At 37.0% G+C, this 15,726-nt stretch overlaps 1 protein-coding gene across 5 annotated transcripts in view; it reads left to right on the plus strand.

Annotated features, from left to right (window-relative positions):
* fcho2 (FCH and mu domain containing endocytic adaptor 2) overlaps positions 1–15,726 on the plus strand; it is a 47,558-nt gene that overhangs the window by 25,688 nt on the left and 6,144 nt on the right. Inside the window, exons 10-27 of one of the 5 annotated variants that reach the window (XM_058775290.1) lie at positions 11–80; positions 392–416; positions 652–708; positions 908–965; positions 1,339–1,514; positions 4,274–4,298; positions 5,465–5,509; positions 6,175–6,220; positions 6,323–6,408; positions 8,874–9,383; positions 10,379–10,494; positions 10,613–10,742; positions 11,087–11,146; positions 11,557–11,668; positions 11,905–12,060; positions 13,660–13,792; positions 13,977–14,176; positions 14,829–14,893. In XM_058775290.1, coding sequence (XP_058631273.1) covers positions 11–80; positions 392–416; positions 652–708; positions 908–965; positions 1,339–1,514; positions 4,274–4,298; positions 5,465–5,509; positions 6,175–6,220; positions 6,323–6,408; positions 8,874–9,383; positions 10,379–10,494; positions 10,613–10,742; positions 11,087–11,146; positions 11,557–11,668; positions 11,905–12,060; positions 13,660–13,792; positions 13,977–14,176; positions 14,829–14,893 — 2,070 coding nt within the window. The remainder of the gene's footprint in view (positions 1–10; positions 81–391; positions 417–651; positions 709–907; positions 966–1,338; positions 1,515–4,273; positions 4,299–5,464; positions 5,510–6,174; positions 6,221–6,322; positions 6,409–8,873; positions 9,384–10,378; positions 10,495–10,612; positions 10,743–11,086; positions 11,147–11,556; positions 11,669–11,904; positions 12,061–13,659; positions 13,793–13,976; positions 14,177–14,828; positions 14,894–15,726) is intronic. The other 4 variants (XM_058775293.1, XM_058775291.1, XM_058775294.1 and 1 more) reach the window with 4 other exon arrangements.

Here is a 15,726-nt window from a genome sequence, read left to right on the forward strand (position 1 = left end):
GTCTGTTTAGGTGCCAAACCCAGAAAAAGGAAAACTTTTGCCATACCAGGCCGACGGAGAGATAAAGACACAGATTCCACGTAAGTGTTGACTTTTACTTTAGTGTGATCTCACTTGCTCTTTATGCATTTAAAGAATGAAACTATTTCTATTAGTAATTTTTAATTCTCAAACTTATAGAATTTTGTGAAATACTTGTTATAATTTTATTTGACACAACTTGAGAGAAGATTTAAAGAAGTAAACTCATTTTTGCTATGGAGAGTTTTTGTGATTTAGAGCAATAATTATTGTTTTTGAGTAATTATAATTACAAGTTATATTTGCATAGTAATTCGCATTTGTGGTAAAATGAAATATTCTCTAATAAACTTTTCTCTGTCTTGAATAGTGAATCGGCTGAAGTAGAAGCAGTTGTGAGTATATGCTTTTCTTTTTTTCTATACAATTAGTAATTTTGTTTATCATCATCGTTATTGGAGAAAATGATTCATATTTTGAATGTTTAAATACAAAGCCAAAGGTGTTTTTCTGTCATTTCATAACATGAAACTAATTTTCTTCTGATCAGAGTATGCTCTTTCTTGTTATTTTGGAGAAACTCTATTTGGGTCGCACCCACAAAGCTCCTTTTGTTCGTCTTTCTTTCAGAACGCTTCCAATGGAGCTCCCCCAGGTTTCTACGGTCCTATAGATCTTCATAACGCCGTGAGTGGTGACCTAATGCTGTTGAAGGATTGTCTATAATTCGTACAATGTTAAGTAAAGACAACATAGTGTACATACTTCTTGCGATAATGCTAACAATAGTGTGTTTTACCTCAGCCGGACTCTCCTTGTGTTGTGATGTATTGAAGAGTGTGAATAATAGGATTTTTTCTGTGGTGTGCTCTGTGTTTTTCTGCAGAATGTGCCTCAGCTGGACGAGGAGGGCTTCTGTATCCGACCAGAAGTCAACGAGAATGATATCCTTACTCCAGATCCATCTCTTCCATTCTCCCCATCCCTCACACACATACACGCTTTCATCTCGGCCACAGAAACATTTTCCTTTATGTCTTTCATCGCCTCTACTCAGTGTAAACTCTGAACACTTTTTTTTGGCTCGAGAACATAGTGTGATAACTTTCTTTGTTGCACTTTTATCTGAATCGCTGCCAAGTCATTCCTTCCTATCAGATTTTCTTTGTTTTTGTATTTCCTTTACCAAAGCTCTGAGTGGATTAGAATATGTAAAAAAAAAATACAATAAAATACACAAGCTGATCTACCTAGCACATGATACTGTACACAAATTTTCATGCCCCCACAACCATTTTCCTTAATGGTTCTGATCACATGCCAAAGAGAACTCCTTTTATTCATCCAGCGACTCAGAAGATGAGGACGAGCCAAGAAAATTCCACGTCCAGATCAAGCCTGTGCAGACAAACAACGGCACACACCAGCACAAAGCCACCATCGACGAGCTGAAGGCCTCCATTGGAAACATCACGCTCTCGCCCACCCCTGCCGTAAGAGACGCCTCACACCAGCATACACACCAAGTGTAAAGATCCTTACATTCACATTCATTCATGCACAGAATAATGCAAGCTGGTCTCCCTCTATAAAGGGTGATTGTACACCGTCAGCAAAGAGACTTGTGATTGGTTGATATCATTTGCAGTCATGTTTCTGCTTCCCACACTTCATCTCTTCCCCCAAAATCCTCCGTTGGCCCAGCAGTCACTAGAGGGCACTATTTGATTATGATATTTACAGGCAGTCCATAGAGATGCTTTAAATGCTTTCACACTTTTTTCTCCATCCTGATTTGTGCGCCTGAGTGCAATTGTATTTTGTGTGTGTGTTTGTTACGCACCTGTGGTCATTATAAGGATTTAACTAGCTCATTGAAAATAATATTGTGTTGGCCCAATGGACGTTAGAATTTTCAAGCGAGGGAATGAACATGTAATTTATCTCAAGTGTAATTAAATCTCATTGTTTTATGCAATTGCAATGACATAATGGGTGACGTCACACAAAGATGACCTGCTATTCTGTCATTTAATGTTATAAATGAAGTGTGTGCGTGTGTGTGTGCACATGAACAGTTGTGTGGTCAAGCAGTTCCGCCTGCACACACTGTGAGCCTGTGGACCATCTGTGTGTGTGTGCTGTTGGTAAACAAACCCATGCAACTTCCTGCCTGAAATCTCACCACAGGAAGCACGCAAGGGACTCTGTTTCTAATGAGTAAGATCACATAGGTAAACTCGCTCACACACACACACATACAAAGGCTCATGAAAGCAAGAGCTGTGTCCGTAAAAGAAAAGTTTATTTTAATAGTTTTTAGGCAACCAATGTCTTGACATGTTCAGAGCTAGTTGGTTAAAAATAAACAAAACATCCCTGATTCTTGTGAATGGTTTGCAGCTTTCTTCCTTTTCTTTTGAAAAAGTTATTGATTTTATTTATCGAGGATGCATTAAATGAATCAAAAGTGACAGTAAAAACATTTTCTAATGTTACAAAATATTTATTTAAGATAAATGCTGTTATTTTGAACTTTCTATTTATCGAAGAATCCAAATTCTACAAAAATATTATGCATCACAACTATGCACTTTCAAGAATAATCATAATAATGAGAAATATCTCTTGAGCATCAAATCAGCATATTAGAATGATTTCTGAAAGATCATGTGACACTGAAGACTAAAGTAATGGCTGCTAAAAAATTCAGTTTTGCATCACATCACACAATAGAAATTAGAAAATAGTCATTTTAAATTGTAACACTTTTTCACAATTTTTGTTCAAATAAATGCAGCCTTCTTTCAAAACCCATGTTTTAAAAAAATGTTTTAACCAAACTTTTGAATAATAGTGTATTTGTATTGGCTGATAAACATTAGCTGTGTTATGGACAGAATAAAAACAAATTGGTTAGGTTAGTTATCAGTAACATCGTTTGTAACTGTGATTTCTCTTTGTCCAAGATTTTATCTGTCCCACTGCTCAGTTTCACCCTTTTGTGTGATTTACATTCTCTTTCCGCATCCCTCGCTCTTCATCTCGTTGTGACGCTTTGAAATGACAGAGTGATGTATTTCTGCAATAACACATCCTCACAAGTGCCAGCCTGTGTTTTCAGTGAGCACAGCCGGGGCGACAGTTTACTTTAGACACCTTCGCTGCCGCCTCTGTTTGCTCTGTTTGAGATGGATTAACACACATCTTTTAGAGAGGCTCTTCATCATTCATTTCACCAGGCTTGAGCTTTCTCTCTTGCCCCAAATGTGCTCAGTAATCACTCAGATTAACCTCTGAAATATTTACACATCTCAAAAACTCCGTTCACCACACTGAACATTTGTCTTTGTGTCTCATATCAGAGTTGTTTCCTTTCCTTCTCAGTCTCATTTCTTTTCATTTTTTAGGCGGATATGTTTTATGGTAGTTTTGGTTAATTCAGGAAATCTAGGTGATGACGAATGCCATGTCATCTGTTGTAGATTATTGGTGTTATTGAGCTTTCCATTTCCATTTCCCCCTAGTCTTCTGCTGTCTCTCTTTCCCCTTCATGTGTGCTCTCTCTCTCTTTTTCGTTGGCGGGTGTGTGGCCTGGGCGCTGTAATTGAACACATTTGCCACTCTCTGCCTATGGGACTCCCTGCCTTTATTTTTCTCTATGCATATACTGTATGTCTGTTTGTATGCGTGTGCGTGTTTGTTTGTGTTTCCATAGTTTTTCCTTCACGGTTTACCATTTAGTTACATTTATGGTCCATACGTTGATTTTCTGATGTTTCTTTTCATGAAACGCACCAAAAATAAGTGAGATTTCTTTCCATCCCCTCTGACAGAGTTTCGGGCAGAGATGCTGCATATGAGTCACTTTGAATACACAATAAACCAAGCCTTCCCATCTTTGTGCATTTGTTGCCGTTTTGCTAGTTGACTCTTGTTGACATTTCTCAGCCTCAAAACAATCTTGGTAGTGAATTTGGTTGGATTCTCTGCCACTCATTTTCTCGTGTTTAGACTGCCTGCAGAATATTGATGCAGAACTTATGGTTTGAATATGTCATCTCAAAAGAGCGGTTCTCTGCTCATTCTTCTGTGTGTGTGTGTGTGTGTGTGTGTGTGTGTGTGTGTGTGTGCGTGTCGTCCTGTGAGGCCAATATCTATTGAACGAATGTGGGGATGAAGCACTTCATGTCTTCTGCTGTTTTCATAACTCCTCTCACTCTCATTAATAAAAGTCTGTTTTCATTTCCAGGTTCATATGAAGAAGAACCAATCCAGTGAGTATTCCTCTCTTTTTTTTTTCATCCTCCCTCCATCCCTCTGTCACTCTGAAGGTTTGGCTCTGGAGAGCGCCTTCCATTTTGACTTCTCTTTTTAGTTTTTCTTGGCCGTGACATTTCTCGTCAAGCCTCCTTCATCTCGCTCCGGTGACCCCTCCAAAGCCAACTCATCCCATGAGAAAATAAACATCATCTCCCATTTTTTCCTCATCTGAGTAGCACAGCGTTGCCTCCTTAAGCCATGAGCAAGATTAACTGCTTAATTGTGTGTTTATGTTTTTCTATCCATCATAATTTTACATTTTTCCAGTAAATTGTGGCTTAAATGAACACAGATGCATGCCAGAATGTAGTGTTTACACTGCGGCATGTTCTCACATCAAGAGCGACGATTTCAACCTCCCAGGAAAGTTTTACATACTTTAAATCCATAAGACAGTAATTGAGCTTACAGTAGAAATGTTTTGTTATTCTTGCAATGGAACAGTAAACATTTCTTCAAAGAGCGCATTCACCGCAAACCTCTTGCACGTGCTGAAAATGAGAAGGTCTGGCAGATAATTTTATCCGATAAGTCCTTTAATCCAATAGATGTTATGTTTTATCTGAAATCACACCAAGATGCTATTTCAGGAATCACAAAAGATAGATAGTTGAAAAAGTATTCTGTTTATATGTTTTAAGGGAACCGTGTTTAATTTCTTTTTACAAACTGATTTTATGACTTATTGGTGTCAAGCCAAAATGTCCTTTTCAGGTTGTGGCATATAACTGATAAATGGCCAATATTAAAATGTGATAATATTTTGTTAAATAAATAAATCAAACACTAAAGAAATCATCTTTAGACATCATGACATATAGATGTTTATTTTGAGATTTATTATTTATATTATTATATAAATAATTATATAATTATATAAATAATACTTTTAACAGTGTTATTAAATTATTTAGATTTTTAAAGAATTTTTGTGAGCATTGGATGACTGCAAAAGGTACTCTAAATAGTAAATCAACTGGGAAAAAATAAATATATATATATATATATATATATACAGAGATATATTTCTTATGTGGCACCTGGGCAACTTAGAATAAACTAAAGAATATTCAGTACTGAATGTTATTGTAAATGTGGATCTCACACATACTTACTGTAGGAATGACACGACAACAAACATTCCCTGCTATAAAACCAAAGTCAGGTGAGTCTTCTGAGCGTACCCACACTCTCTTTTGGTCCGTAGCTGCATTTGTGTTGGTGGGAATGAGGGATTCCGTTGAAGCTAAAAAAAAAAACAATTAATAACAAAATGTGCAATCTACAAAATTAATTATTTGTGCCAAAATTACTATTCTTGGTAACTAATTTAATCTGTTGTCTTTTAACACTGTCATTTGTTGTGTATAATATACTGTATGTCTTTGGGATTTGATCTCAAATATGTACCATTTAAAATGTACTATGCAGAACATTTATAGCATGTCATTTTAAATGTATGTTTTTGATGCTTGACCTGTGATAAATGGGGTTGCAAGAACACGTGTCTCATGTAGTACTCAACTTACTACCAGTTTTAAACCACCTGACATGGCATTTCATGGTCACAATAGCTTTTCTCTTAACAATCTAGTATTTAATTTGTTAATGTCCTTTTTACTTCATGAAACACATGAGCTGCATTTTAAATCAAGGCCTAATGAGCAATGCCCAGTTGTAAGAACTCTTAATTAAGAAGTTATGAAAACCTTTATATTTGCAAAGGGATTTATTTGTTTAATTTAAGGGTTTTCTTGCAATTGCTTCCAGATCATGAAGCCTGAAGAGTTGCCCCATGACTCAATTGTGTGTTTTCTCATTGTTTTACAGGTGATGAACTGGCACGAACCAAGATACCGCAGACATCCTTTAATGAGTAAGAGAAGCTTTGCTGTTAATGCTGTCACTTTATTTGGTAAACATTGTAACCAATTATTCACTTTGTTGTACAACTGTCGTGTTTTTTTCCTTCAAACAGTAGATTAGCCAGTAATGACCTGCTGTCTTTGGATCCATTTGGCCCGACCAGCACCAGCTCCAGCTCCTCTATACCCCACTCATCAGGTAACTCTGTCTTTTGTAATACGGCAAATAGACACCATTTATAATTCCAAATCCAAGATGTGATATCATACATAAACTCTACAAAAGAGCATGTAATGTGTATATGTATGCACACACACACAAGTATTTACAAGTAAAATTTATATTTAAAACATGTCTCAGGGTCAGCATCTCAATGACAGAGTTCAGCTTGACAGTGATAGAGTCAGAACATTCTTCATCGACCACACACACATATACACACACACACACTGTACAGGCAGACAGTCGTAAGTCATTCACCCCTCCATCCCCCAGCCTCTGGGAGGCTTGTCTTAGGTCTGACCTCCTTCATTATTGATGATGCTTACAGGCTGGTGAAAGTGTCTGGGCTTTTCCAGTCCACAACAGTCTCCTCTAGAGAGCTTTCTCAGGCTGCTGTTGTCACGGAAACCCTAGTATCCCACAGCGACTTGATATCTCACTCAGTCTGTCCTCTGCTTTAGTATGAAATCTTTTGTGAATGCCATGGGAAATTTTGTTGTTGTTTGTTTGTTTGTTTGTTTGTTTGTTTGTTTGTGTTTAATTTGTTTTTGTTTTGTTTTTTTACGTTTTGGAATTACAGAATGGGCTTTTTAAAAATATATCTCAGTTGTTTACTGATGCTTGTATTTCTTAACACAAATTACGGCATTTACACAAAAATGTGCGCTTGTGTTACAAAAAAAGCCCCCTGTGTATGCCTTGAGTATAGTCTGTGTGTTCCCTCATGCTCTACTCTCCCTCTCCTTAGCTCTTGACATTGATTGTTGAAATGAAATGTTATTTTCACATCTGGGAATTAGGAGCTTCCATATCTTGGAGAATGGCGCAGTTGATAGTAGTCTTAACCCAATGTAAATTTTCACAGAATTTGCAGTATGTCATATACTCAGATTTATTTTTGTGGCTATTAATTATTTTATAGAAAATATTTTCGACTTTTTAATTATATGTTGTAATCCTTTATTTTGGAAAATATATTGTGGGTAAATTCTAGTGTGAATGTTATATTCGTTTGCAAACATGTGAGCGCTTTTCTTGCTAAGCCACTCAATGCAGTCACTAAAAAAAGCCAAACCCGTCATTCAAGCTCTGACCTTAGCTGCGAGGGCCAATCATAATCCAGAGTTAATTGGCACCTTCAGAGGTCAGAGGGCGGAGTTTGGAGTCCCCATGTCACAGACATTGTCAAACATGATCTTGTTATGGGTCTGACCTGGCAAAGGAACAAAAAGAGCAGTGAAGAGGATATAGGACGTGAGTAACATAGCGAGGTATTGCACTTGCATTTTTGCTTTTGTCCCTGCTGTGAGCTATTGTGCTATTTAGGGTTTTTTTTTTTTTTTTTCTTTCATGTGTTTTAATTGAGCCATATTTATATTGATTTCCTTTTATTTTCTCATTCTTTGTTTGTATTTGTTCAACGCTTTTTTTGTTTCTTAGACCTGGCTTCTCTCTTCTTAGCATCTTTCCCTACATCTCTCCCACTGCACTTAAATGATGAGGTTTTTGAAGACCCAGGTAATGCTATTGCCCATGCTTGCGGTTTGATCGTCAGAATAAAACTCTCTCCATAACAGACTCTGACCCGAATGGCTCAAAATATGCAAAAATGTGATTATTGATGGGAATGATTTGCTTGAACTCACCCCTAATATTTGTAAGAGATGTATCTGTGAATGTGAGTGTTTTCAACAGAGCCACACTTCATTGTGCTTTTAGGAAAGTTCACTTTAAAAAAAAAAAAAGTTGATCATTTACTCAATCTCATGAAAAAAAAAAAAGTCATACAGGTTTGAAGCGACATAAGAGTGAGTACAGAATTGACACATCGACCCAGACCTTTTAACAATGTTATGTAATTTTAAATATTTTCAACTCATTAATATAACAGTGTTTTATTTGTTTTTTTTATGCATTTGTATTAGTTGTGACTGACAGAGGTGCATGAAGTTTAGCTGGTAGTTTGCTTTCGATCACCAGGTTGTCCAGTTATATGTTTTTTAGGGATCTTTAAAATTACATATTTCAGTAGGATTCTACAATATTTTGACCATTTTTTTTCTTCTTATAATTTCTGTTCACACTAATAGTATTGTTTTATTTTAAAAGTGTCATTTGTATTTTTTATTTTTTTATTTTTTTCATTTTTAATAATAGTATACTTATGATTTACTTGTATCTTTTTATATATTTTGATCATTTTCACTGACACTGCCTCATTTAAAAAAGTCTGTTTTTCGTAGTTTTTGTTTAAAATATGACACTTTTTTTAATGTAATTATGTAAAATATAGAGCTGTATTCAAAATTCAGATTAGATCTTCTGTGCTTTTTCCTATCTTTTTATTTTCTCCATGTAGTCTTTTCAACATGCCTGTCAGTACGTGGTATATTTTTTACAACCATGCATTACTCTTTTCTCTCTGATGACCCCTGTAACAGAAGTGGATTTACAATCGGAGCCCACCTCTCCTTCAGCAGTCAGTCTTGAGATTACCGAGGCTACTGCTTTTCCCCTTCCCACCAAACTCCGTCCTCCTGCCGGTCTTGCCAAGCCATGCTCTGTGCCGTTCCCTGTTCTCTCCTCTCCTTCCTCCACCTCTCATTGGGAGCTCCCTGATGAAGCTGTCGCTCCCCTCCACCCTGGCCCAGCTCGAGCTATGAGTGTGCCTCCAGCCCTGCAGGCTGCTCCTAAGGACTATGCTCCCCACAAGCCCCCTCTCAGTGCTCCCGTCACTGGTCCAGATGCACAATCATCCTGGGCCCAGAGCCAATGGATTGCCTTTAATGATGCCTTTCTGCCATGTCGTGGACTGTCCCATCAACCAGCAAGGCCTCGGTCCGTGCCCGTTTCTCAACAGCCCAAGCTTTTCTCCAGAGAGCCTGCTGACCCATTTGGCAGCTTTGGGAGAGACTTTCTAACGGGAGCACCAGCTCGACCCATGCAGGATGGTAATATTAAGGAATGAGTTCTAAGCATGTTCAAACACTGTCCCATGGCTACATGACAGTGAGATATGTACTGTGCATTTAACAAACCTAATTTTTTATGTAACTTGTTTTCATTTATTTTAACTGATTTGATAGATTTGGTTTTTATTTATTAGTTTTTTTTCCTTCCCCCAGTTAGAATTTTATTTTACATTTTTTTGATTGATTGGTGAAAATGTATATTTTATTTTTGCATTTTCTGCATTAATTATTGATTTAAATAATACAAATGTAACAAACATGTAAGCCATCATAGTCATAATTACCGTTTAGCTGGATGCAGTAAGAAAATGTTTGGCCCAAGTTTAATTTAATTAGTTTCATTTTGTATAGTATATTGTATTTTTTTTATTTATGTATTTTTTCTTTTTGCAGAATTTTGGTTCTCAGTTAAGTTACTCAAATTAATATATATATATATTTTTATTGATTATTGATTTAAATAATGCATTTTTTTTTTTTTTTTTTTTTTTAAACCTGGATACAGTAAGAAAATATAGTTTGACTTTTTTTGGTTAACCTGCCAAAGTATCTCGATGCAAATATGTCTGCAAATTCACTCAGAAATATCATATCCAGCATTTTTAAATTTCAAAACAGTATGGCTAAGATGGTTTAAAAGGTGCAGAAGTTTCTTTTCTTTTCGTTTCTTTACCTGATTGTTTTTTATACTTATTTTCTGTATTCACTTTGTGTTTGTCCATAATTTATAATTTGTTTATATTGTGACGTTGGCCCTTGCATGTGCGTTAGGTGTAATCTTTACATTTGACTGTTAGCTTGTTTCTGCAAGACTGTGTGATGTCCTATTGTAGCAACATTTTGAATGTTTTTCAGCATTGTTGGGTTTAATCATGCTCCGAGCGTGCAACTTCCGTATTTTCCCCTTTTTTGTACATCTTGTGGTTCTAATATTTGTGAACATCTTTATTTAATTTTTATTTTTTTTGGCACAGTACCACCTCCAAACAGGCCAACCACTCCCCTGGGCACAGCAACCATTGTCCCACCTCCAAGACCATTATCCCGGCCCAAACTGCCAGCAGGCAAACTGACAGGCATCAATGAGGCTGTGAGTAAAGAAGATATTTCCTGATTCGGCCTCACCCAGGCTATATTATATGGACTGAACCCAAACTAAATGAAGATCGAATGCAGTGAATTATTAATCAGTTAGTTGTTTTCTGCAGGGCCGACCATTCAGCCCTCCTAAGATGTCCAACTCCAGCCCTCCTCCCGCTGCTCCTCTGGCTCGTGCCGAGAGCTCCTCCTCTCTCAGCTCCAACACCTCGTTGAACGCCAGCAACACACCAACTGTCGGTGAGTCTGGTTTCACACACTCATATACACACATTAAGATGAACACAAGCTGCCACACAAAATCTGCATTCACATCATCCGCATTCACAATAAAATTCATATGTATTGGGTTATTTGTTGAAGGGTTGTTTTTTCTTTTTTTTTTTTTAATGTTTTTTTTTTATACTCATGTCCACATCTAAGGAAAGCTAACATGCAAAAGTAATGTTCTACACCTTTTATTTCATTATATGGTCAACACATCACTTACGAGATCACTCCATCCTCACCCTTCACTGTTGGGCTGTGCTCTCGGCCTGTTTTTCTTTCTCTTTGTGGTTTCCTTCCTTTCATTTTGAATTAAGAGGACGATCTGTTCGTGGGAAAACTGCCCACATTTGAGAAGAGATGTGAGACTCCTGCAGGTACAGTGGAAAGAACCCAGAAGAACATTTTGTTCTAACTTACTAACAAACTCATGAATGATCATCTGTCCTTGATCAACCAACTGCATTGCTCCATCTGCTAAACCACACCCTATTCCCATTCTGTAACACGCCATTTGATCTTCAGTGGATTTTACTTGCCTCAAACTAATGTGGATGATCTCTAATTGTAAAACTGACTATTGTGCTGCTGTGTCGTATTGTGGCTGATGAGGATGCTTGGTAGAAATTGCTCAAAGATGACTTTTTATTTCATCTGTTGATCTTTCAGTGTTTGTCACTGCGACGGTTTAAATGGTCTGAACTCAATCACATTCGTCCTAATATTTTTGATTCATACTTAAATGTCTGATTTTAAATGGGTTTTTTTTTCTTCTTCTCTCTCTTAGGGACATCTCGTGGGCCCAGTCCAGTGACACTGGCTTCCCAGGATGCATTGCCCATTGCAGTAGCATTCACAGAATCAGTTAATGCCTATTTCAAAGGAGCAGATCCCAGCAAGTGAGTTTCACATCATCTGCCCTGCTAAGACCGTACAGACTTTACATTCTATACACTTGACATAGAGAGTTCAATACAGTTGTGATCTCCATGCCTAGAAACGTCGAAGAGTAATACAATTAATACAGGTTTAAAATAGTTTATTAGTGAATACTAATTGTTCAGGTGATGTATGCTCAGCTCTGAGTGTGATATCTGTAAAATGATTTTTAAAAATCCTCAAATGTAATTTTTAGGTGCATTGTGAAGATCACAGGAGACATGACCCTGTCCTTCCCCAGTGGCATCATCAAGATTTTCACCTCTACTCCGTCTCCTGCTGTACTCAGCTTCAAACTCTCAAACACTAGCAGATTAGAGCAAATCATGCCCAACCAGCAATTACTGCACAGGTGAGTTTGTGTTTCTGCTTTTGTTGCACTACCATTGGATCAGTATTTTTTTTAATCTATTTCTTTTTTTATTTTTTTATTTTTTATTTTTTTTGAAAGGTAGTCAATTTTTTCATTCAGCAAGGATGCATTAAATTGATCAAAAGTGACAGTAAAGACATTGTAATGTTGAAGAGATTTATATTTCAAATAAATTTTAGGACTACTTTTGGACTGAATCCTTATGAAGCATGTATCTCAGTTTCCACAAAAAGCAGCACACCTGTTGATAACTGCTGAAATAAAGAAATGTTTTTTTTTTTTTTACTTTTTGATTTAAGCATCATCCGAAAGCTGAATAAATAAGCTTTCCATTGATGTATGGTTTTTTAGGACAATATTCGGCTGAGATACAACTATTTGAAAATCTGGAATCTGAGGGTGCAAAAAAATCAAAATATTGAGAAAATCACCTTTAAAGTTGTCCAAATGAAGTTCTTAACAATGCATATTACTATTCAAAAATTAAGTTTTGATATGTCTACGGTAGGAAATTTACAAAATATCTTCATGGAACATGATCTTTACTTAATATCCTAATGATTTTTGGCATAAAAGAAAAATATAATAATTTTGACCCATTCAATGTATTGTTGGCCATTGCTGCAAATATACCCGTGCAACTTAAAGGGATACTCCACCCCAAAATGATTTTGTTTTTCATTAATCACTTACCCCCATGTCGTTCCAAACCCGTAAAAGCTTCGTTCGTCTACAGAACAAACCAGGAGGCTTGTGACTGTCCCATTGACTGCCAAGTAAATTACACTGTCAAGGTCCAGAAAAGTATGAAAAACATTGTCATAATACTCCATCTGCCATCAGTGGTTCAACCGTAACGTTATGAAGCGACGAGAATACTTTTTGTATGAAAAAAAAAAACCGACTTTATTCAACAATTTGTCACAGTAACGTCACCGTAGCACTGCACGCAAGATGCGTATGCTCTTCTGTGTCAGTGTCCAGCGGATACTCTCCAAAATGGTTACGGTGCCGAATTGTTGAATAAAGTCGTTATTTTTGTACAAAAAGTATTCTCATCGCTTCAATGCGTTACGGTTGAACCACTGATGGCAGATGGAGTATTCTGACGTTGTTTTTCATACTTTCCTGGACCTTGACAGTGCAATTTACTTGGCAGTCAATAGGACAGTCACAAGCCTCCCAGTTTTCATCTAAAATATCTGAATTTGTGTTCTGAAGACGAACGAAGCTTTTACGGGTTTGGAACGACATGGGGGTAAGTGATTAATGAAGAAAAAAAATTCATTTTGGGGTGGAGTATCCCTTTAAGACTAGTTTTGTGGTCCAGGGTCACATATTAGCATCAAGTGCTCAGGATAAAAACTCACGCTGCTCTCACTCACCCACATCCTTTTTGTTGTTGTGCGAGTTCGTGCCAGCAGCTCCCAGGCATGACTAATCAAATCAGGAGGGATTTGTGATTTAATAGTTGAGCTGTTGCAGTAGGGTTAGTTGTTCCATGCTGCTACAATGACACGCAGCAATGAATTATTGAGCTCTTAATAGTGTTTTCTCTATGTGTGTGTGTGACTCCAGTGACTCCTCCCAGAGCGACACAAACACTAAAGACTTTTGGCTGAACATGCCTGCACTGACAGCATACCTCAGGAAGAGCTCTGAGCAGAACCCTGCTGCATCCTATTACAATGTGGACGTCTTAAAGTACCAGGTTTGTAGTTTTTCATTCAGTTATCTTTGGGATAGTTCTCTGTTAGTCCATGAATTCTTCAAAAAACATACAAGTAAAGCATGTTAGTACTAGCTGTTCTGGTATACTTGCATGTTTACTGTTGATATTTAGTTTACCTGATTATTGGTGGGTAAGCAAAGATCCTTTGGCCTTCCTTTCTCAGGTATGTTCAAATGGGATTCAGTCAACTCCTCTGAACCTTGTGGTGTATTGGAAATGCACTTCTAGTACTACAGACCTGCGAGTGGACTACCGATACAACCCAGAGTCCATGCAGCCCCCCGCAGCTCTCACCAATGTACAGGTGTTAGTGCCCGTCAGTGGCGGAGTCACAAACATGCAGTCACTTCCCAATGCCAACTGGTGAGTTGGAGGGAGTAGGCACACAAATATACAAACACATAATATATCTTGTGATAAAAACTGCTGTATGGACCTAATCACTGTAATATTTAAGTTATATACAAAATATACAGTACCGTTAAAAGTTTGTGGTTGATAAATATATATATATATATATATATATATATATATATATATATATATATATATATATATATATATTTTTTTTTCATAATTTTAAAAGAAGTCTCTTATGTTCAGAGGTGCTGCATTTATTTTATTAAAAATTAAGTAAAAACTGTAATGTTATACAATATTTTCACATTTTTAAAATGACTGTTTTTTTATTTAATATGTTAAGATGTAATTTATTACTGTGATGGCAAAGCTGAATTTTCAGCATCATTACTCTAGTCTTCAGTGTCACATGATCCTTCAGAAATTATTCAAATATTCTGGTTTGGTGCTCAAGAAACAATAGCATTTATTTGAAAAAAATGTAAACGTCTTTACTGCCACTTTTGACCAATTTAATGCACCCTTGCTAAATAAAAGCATTAATCTTACTAACATCAAACTGAAAAAAATTCTTACTAACACCAAACTGATAAACAGCGGTGTATACATTATCATAGAGTCACTTTAACCATATAATTGTTACTGTTTTAATTAGGAACGCAGAACAGAGTAAGTCATTATGGAAACTGAGTGATATCTCTGACAAGTCTGAAAATGAAGGTAAGAACAAATATATAATTAGTGTAACAAATATATAATTTTTTTTGATTAACTGCCACAGATCATTAAGTAGCATTTGTGTGTGTGTGTGTGTGTGTGCGTGTGTGTGTACATGAACCTATTTAAAAGAGTCATATAATGAAAAATAAAATGTTCCATGATTATTTGAAATAATAGGTTATTGTAGTAATTTTCTAAACTTCCTCCTCAGTTTTTTTTAACACCTCATTCTGTACTACTGGGGCAGTTAAAAACTATTTTGTACTTAATAGCAAGTGCACAATAGTATTGTTTCTCATTTCCCTTTAGAGACAAATAGAACGTCTCAGGTTACATATGTAACCATGGTTCCCTGAGTAGGGAACGAGACTGCATCCTCTAGGGGTCACTAGCATATATACAAAATGTCTGAAGCATATATACAAAAACACCACATGTTGGCCGGCGACAGCCTATGACGTCACTATATGACCACAGCATAAAGGTGCACCAGGAAAATATGTCATTCACTTCTTCGTCTGAAGCTTGCGTCCGAAGCATGGCACCGAAGCCTAGAGGACGCAGTGTCTCATTCCCTACTCAGGGAACCATGGTTACATATGTAACCTGAGACGTTCCTTTTCGAGGGAACTTCGAACTGCGTTCTCTAGGGGTCGCTATGGGGAACGGAATACCCACGCCACCATGCTGAGGGGAGTGCAAAGCCAGGCACAAAAGGAGAGCACTAAGTACCAACTCTACCCGGCTAAGGGAGTTTCCCCTGGGATGGTTCGACGACTGTCAGTGACATTATCCCCTTCGGCCAAAAAACCTGAGCTGCATACCCCAGAACT

Source organism: Onychostoma macrolepis, chromosome 05 (genome assembly GCF_012432095.1).
Source record: "Onychostoma macrolepis isolate SWU-2019 chromosome 05, ASM1243209v1, whole genome shotgun sequence".
NCBI lineage: Eukaryota > Metazoa > Chordata > Actinopteri > Cypriniformes > Cyprinidae > Onychostoma > Onychostoma macrolepis.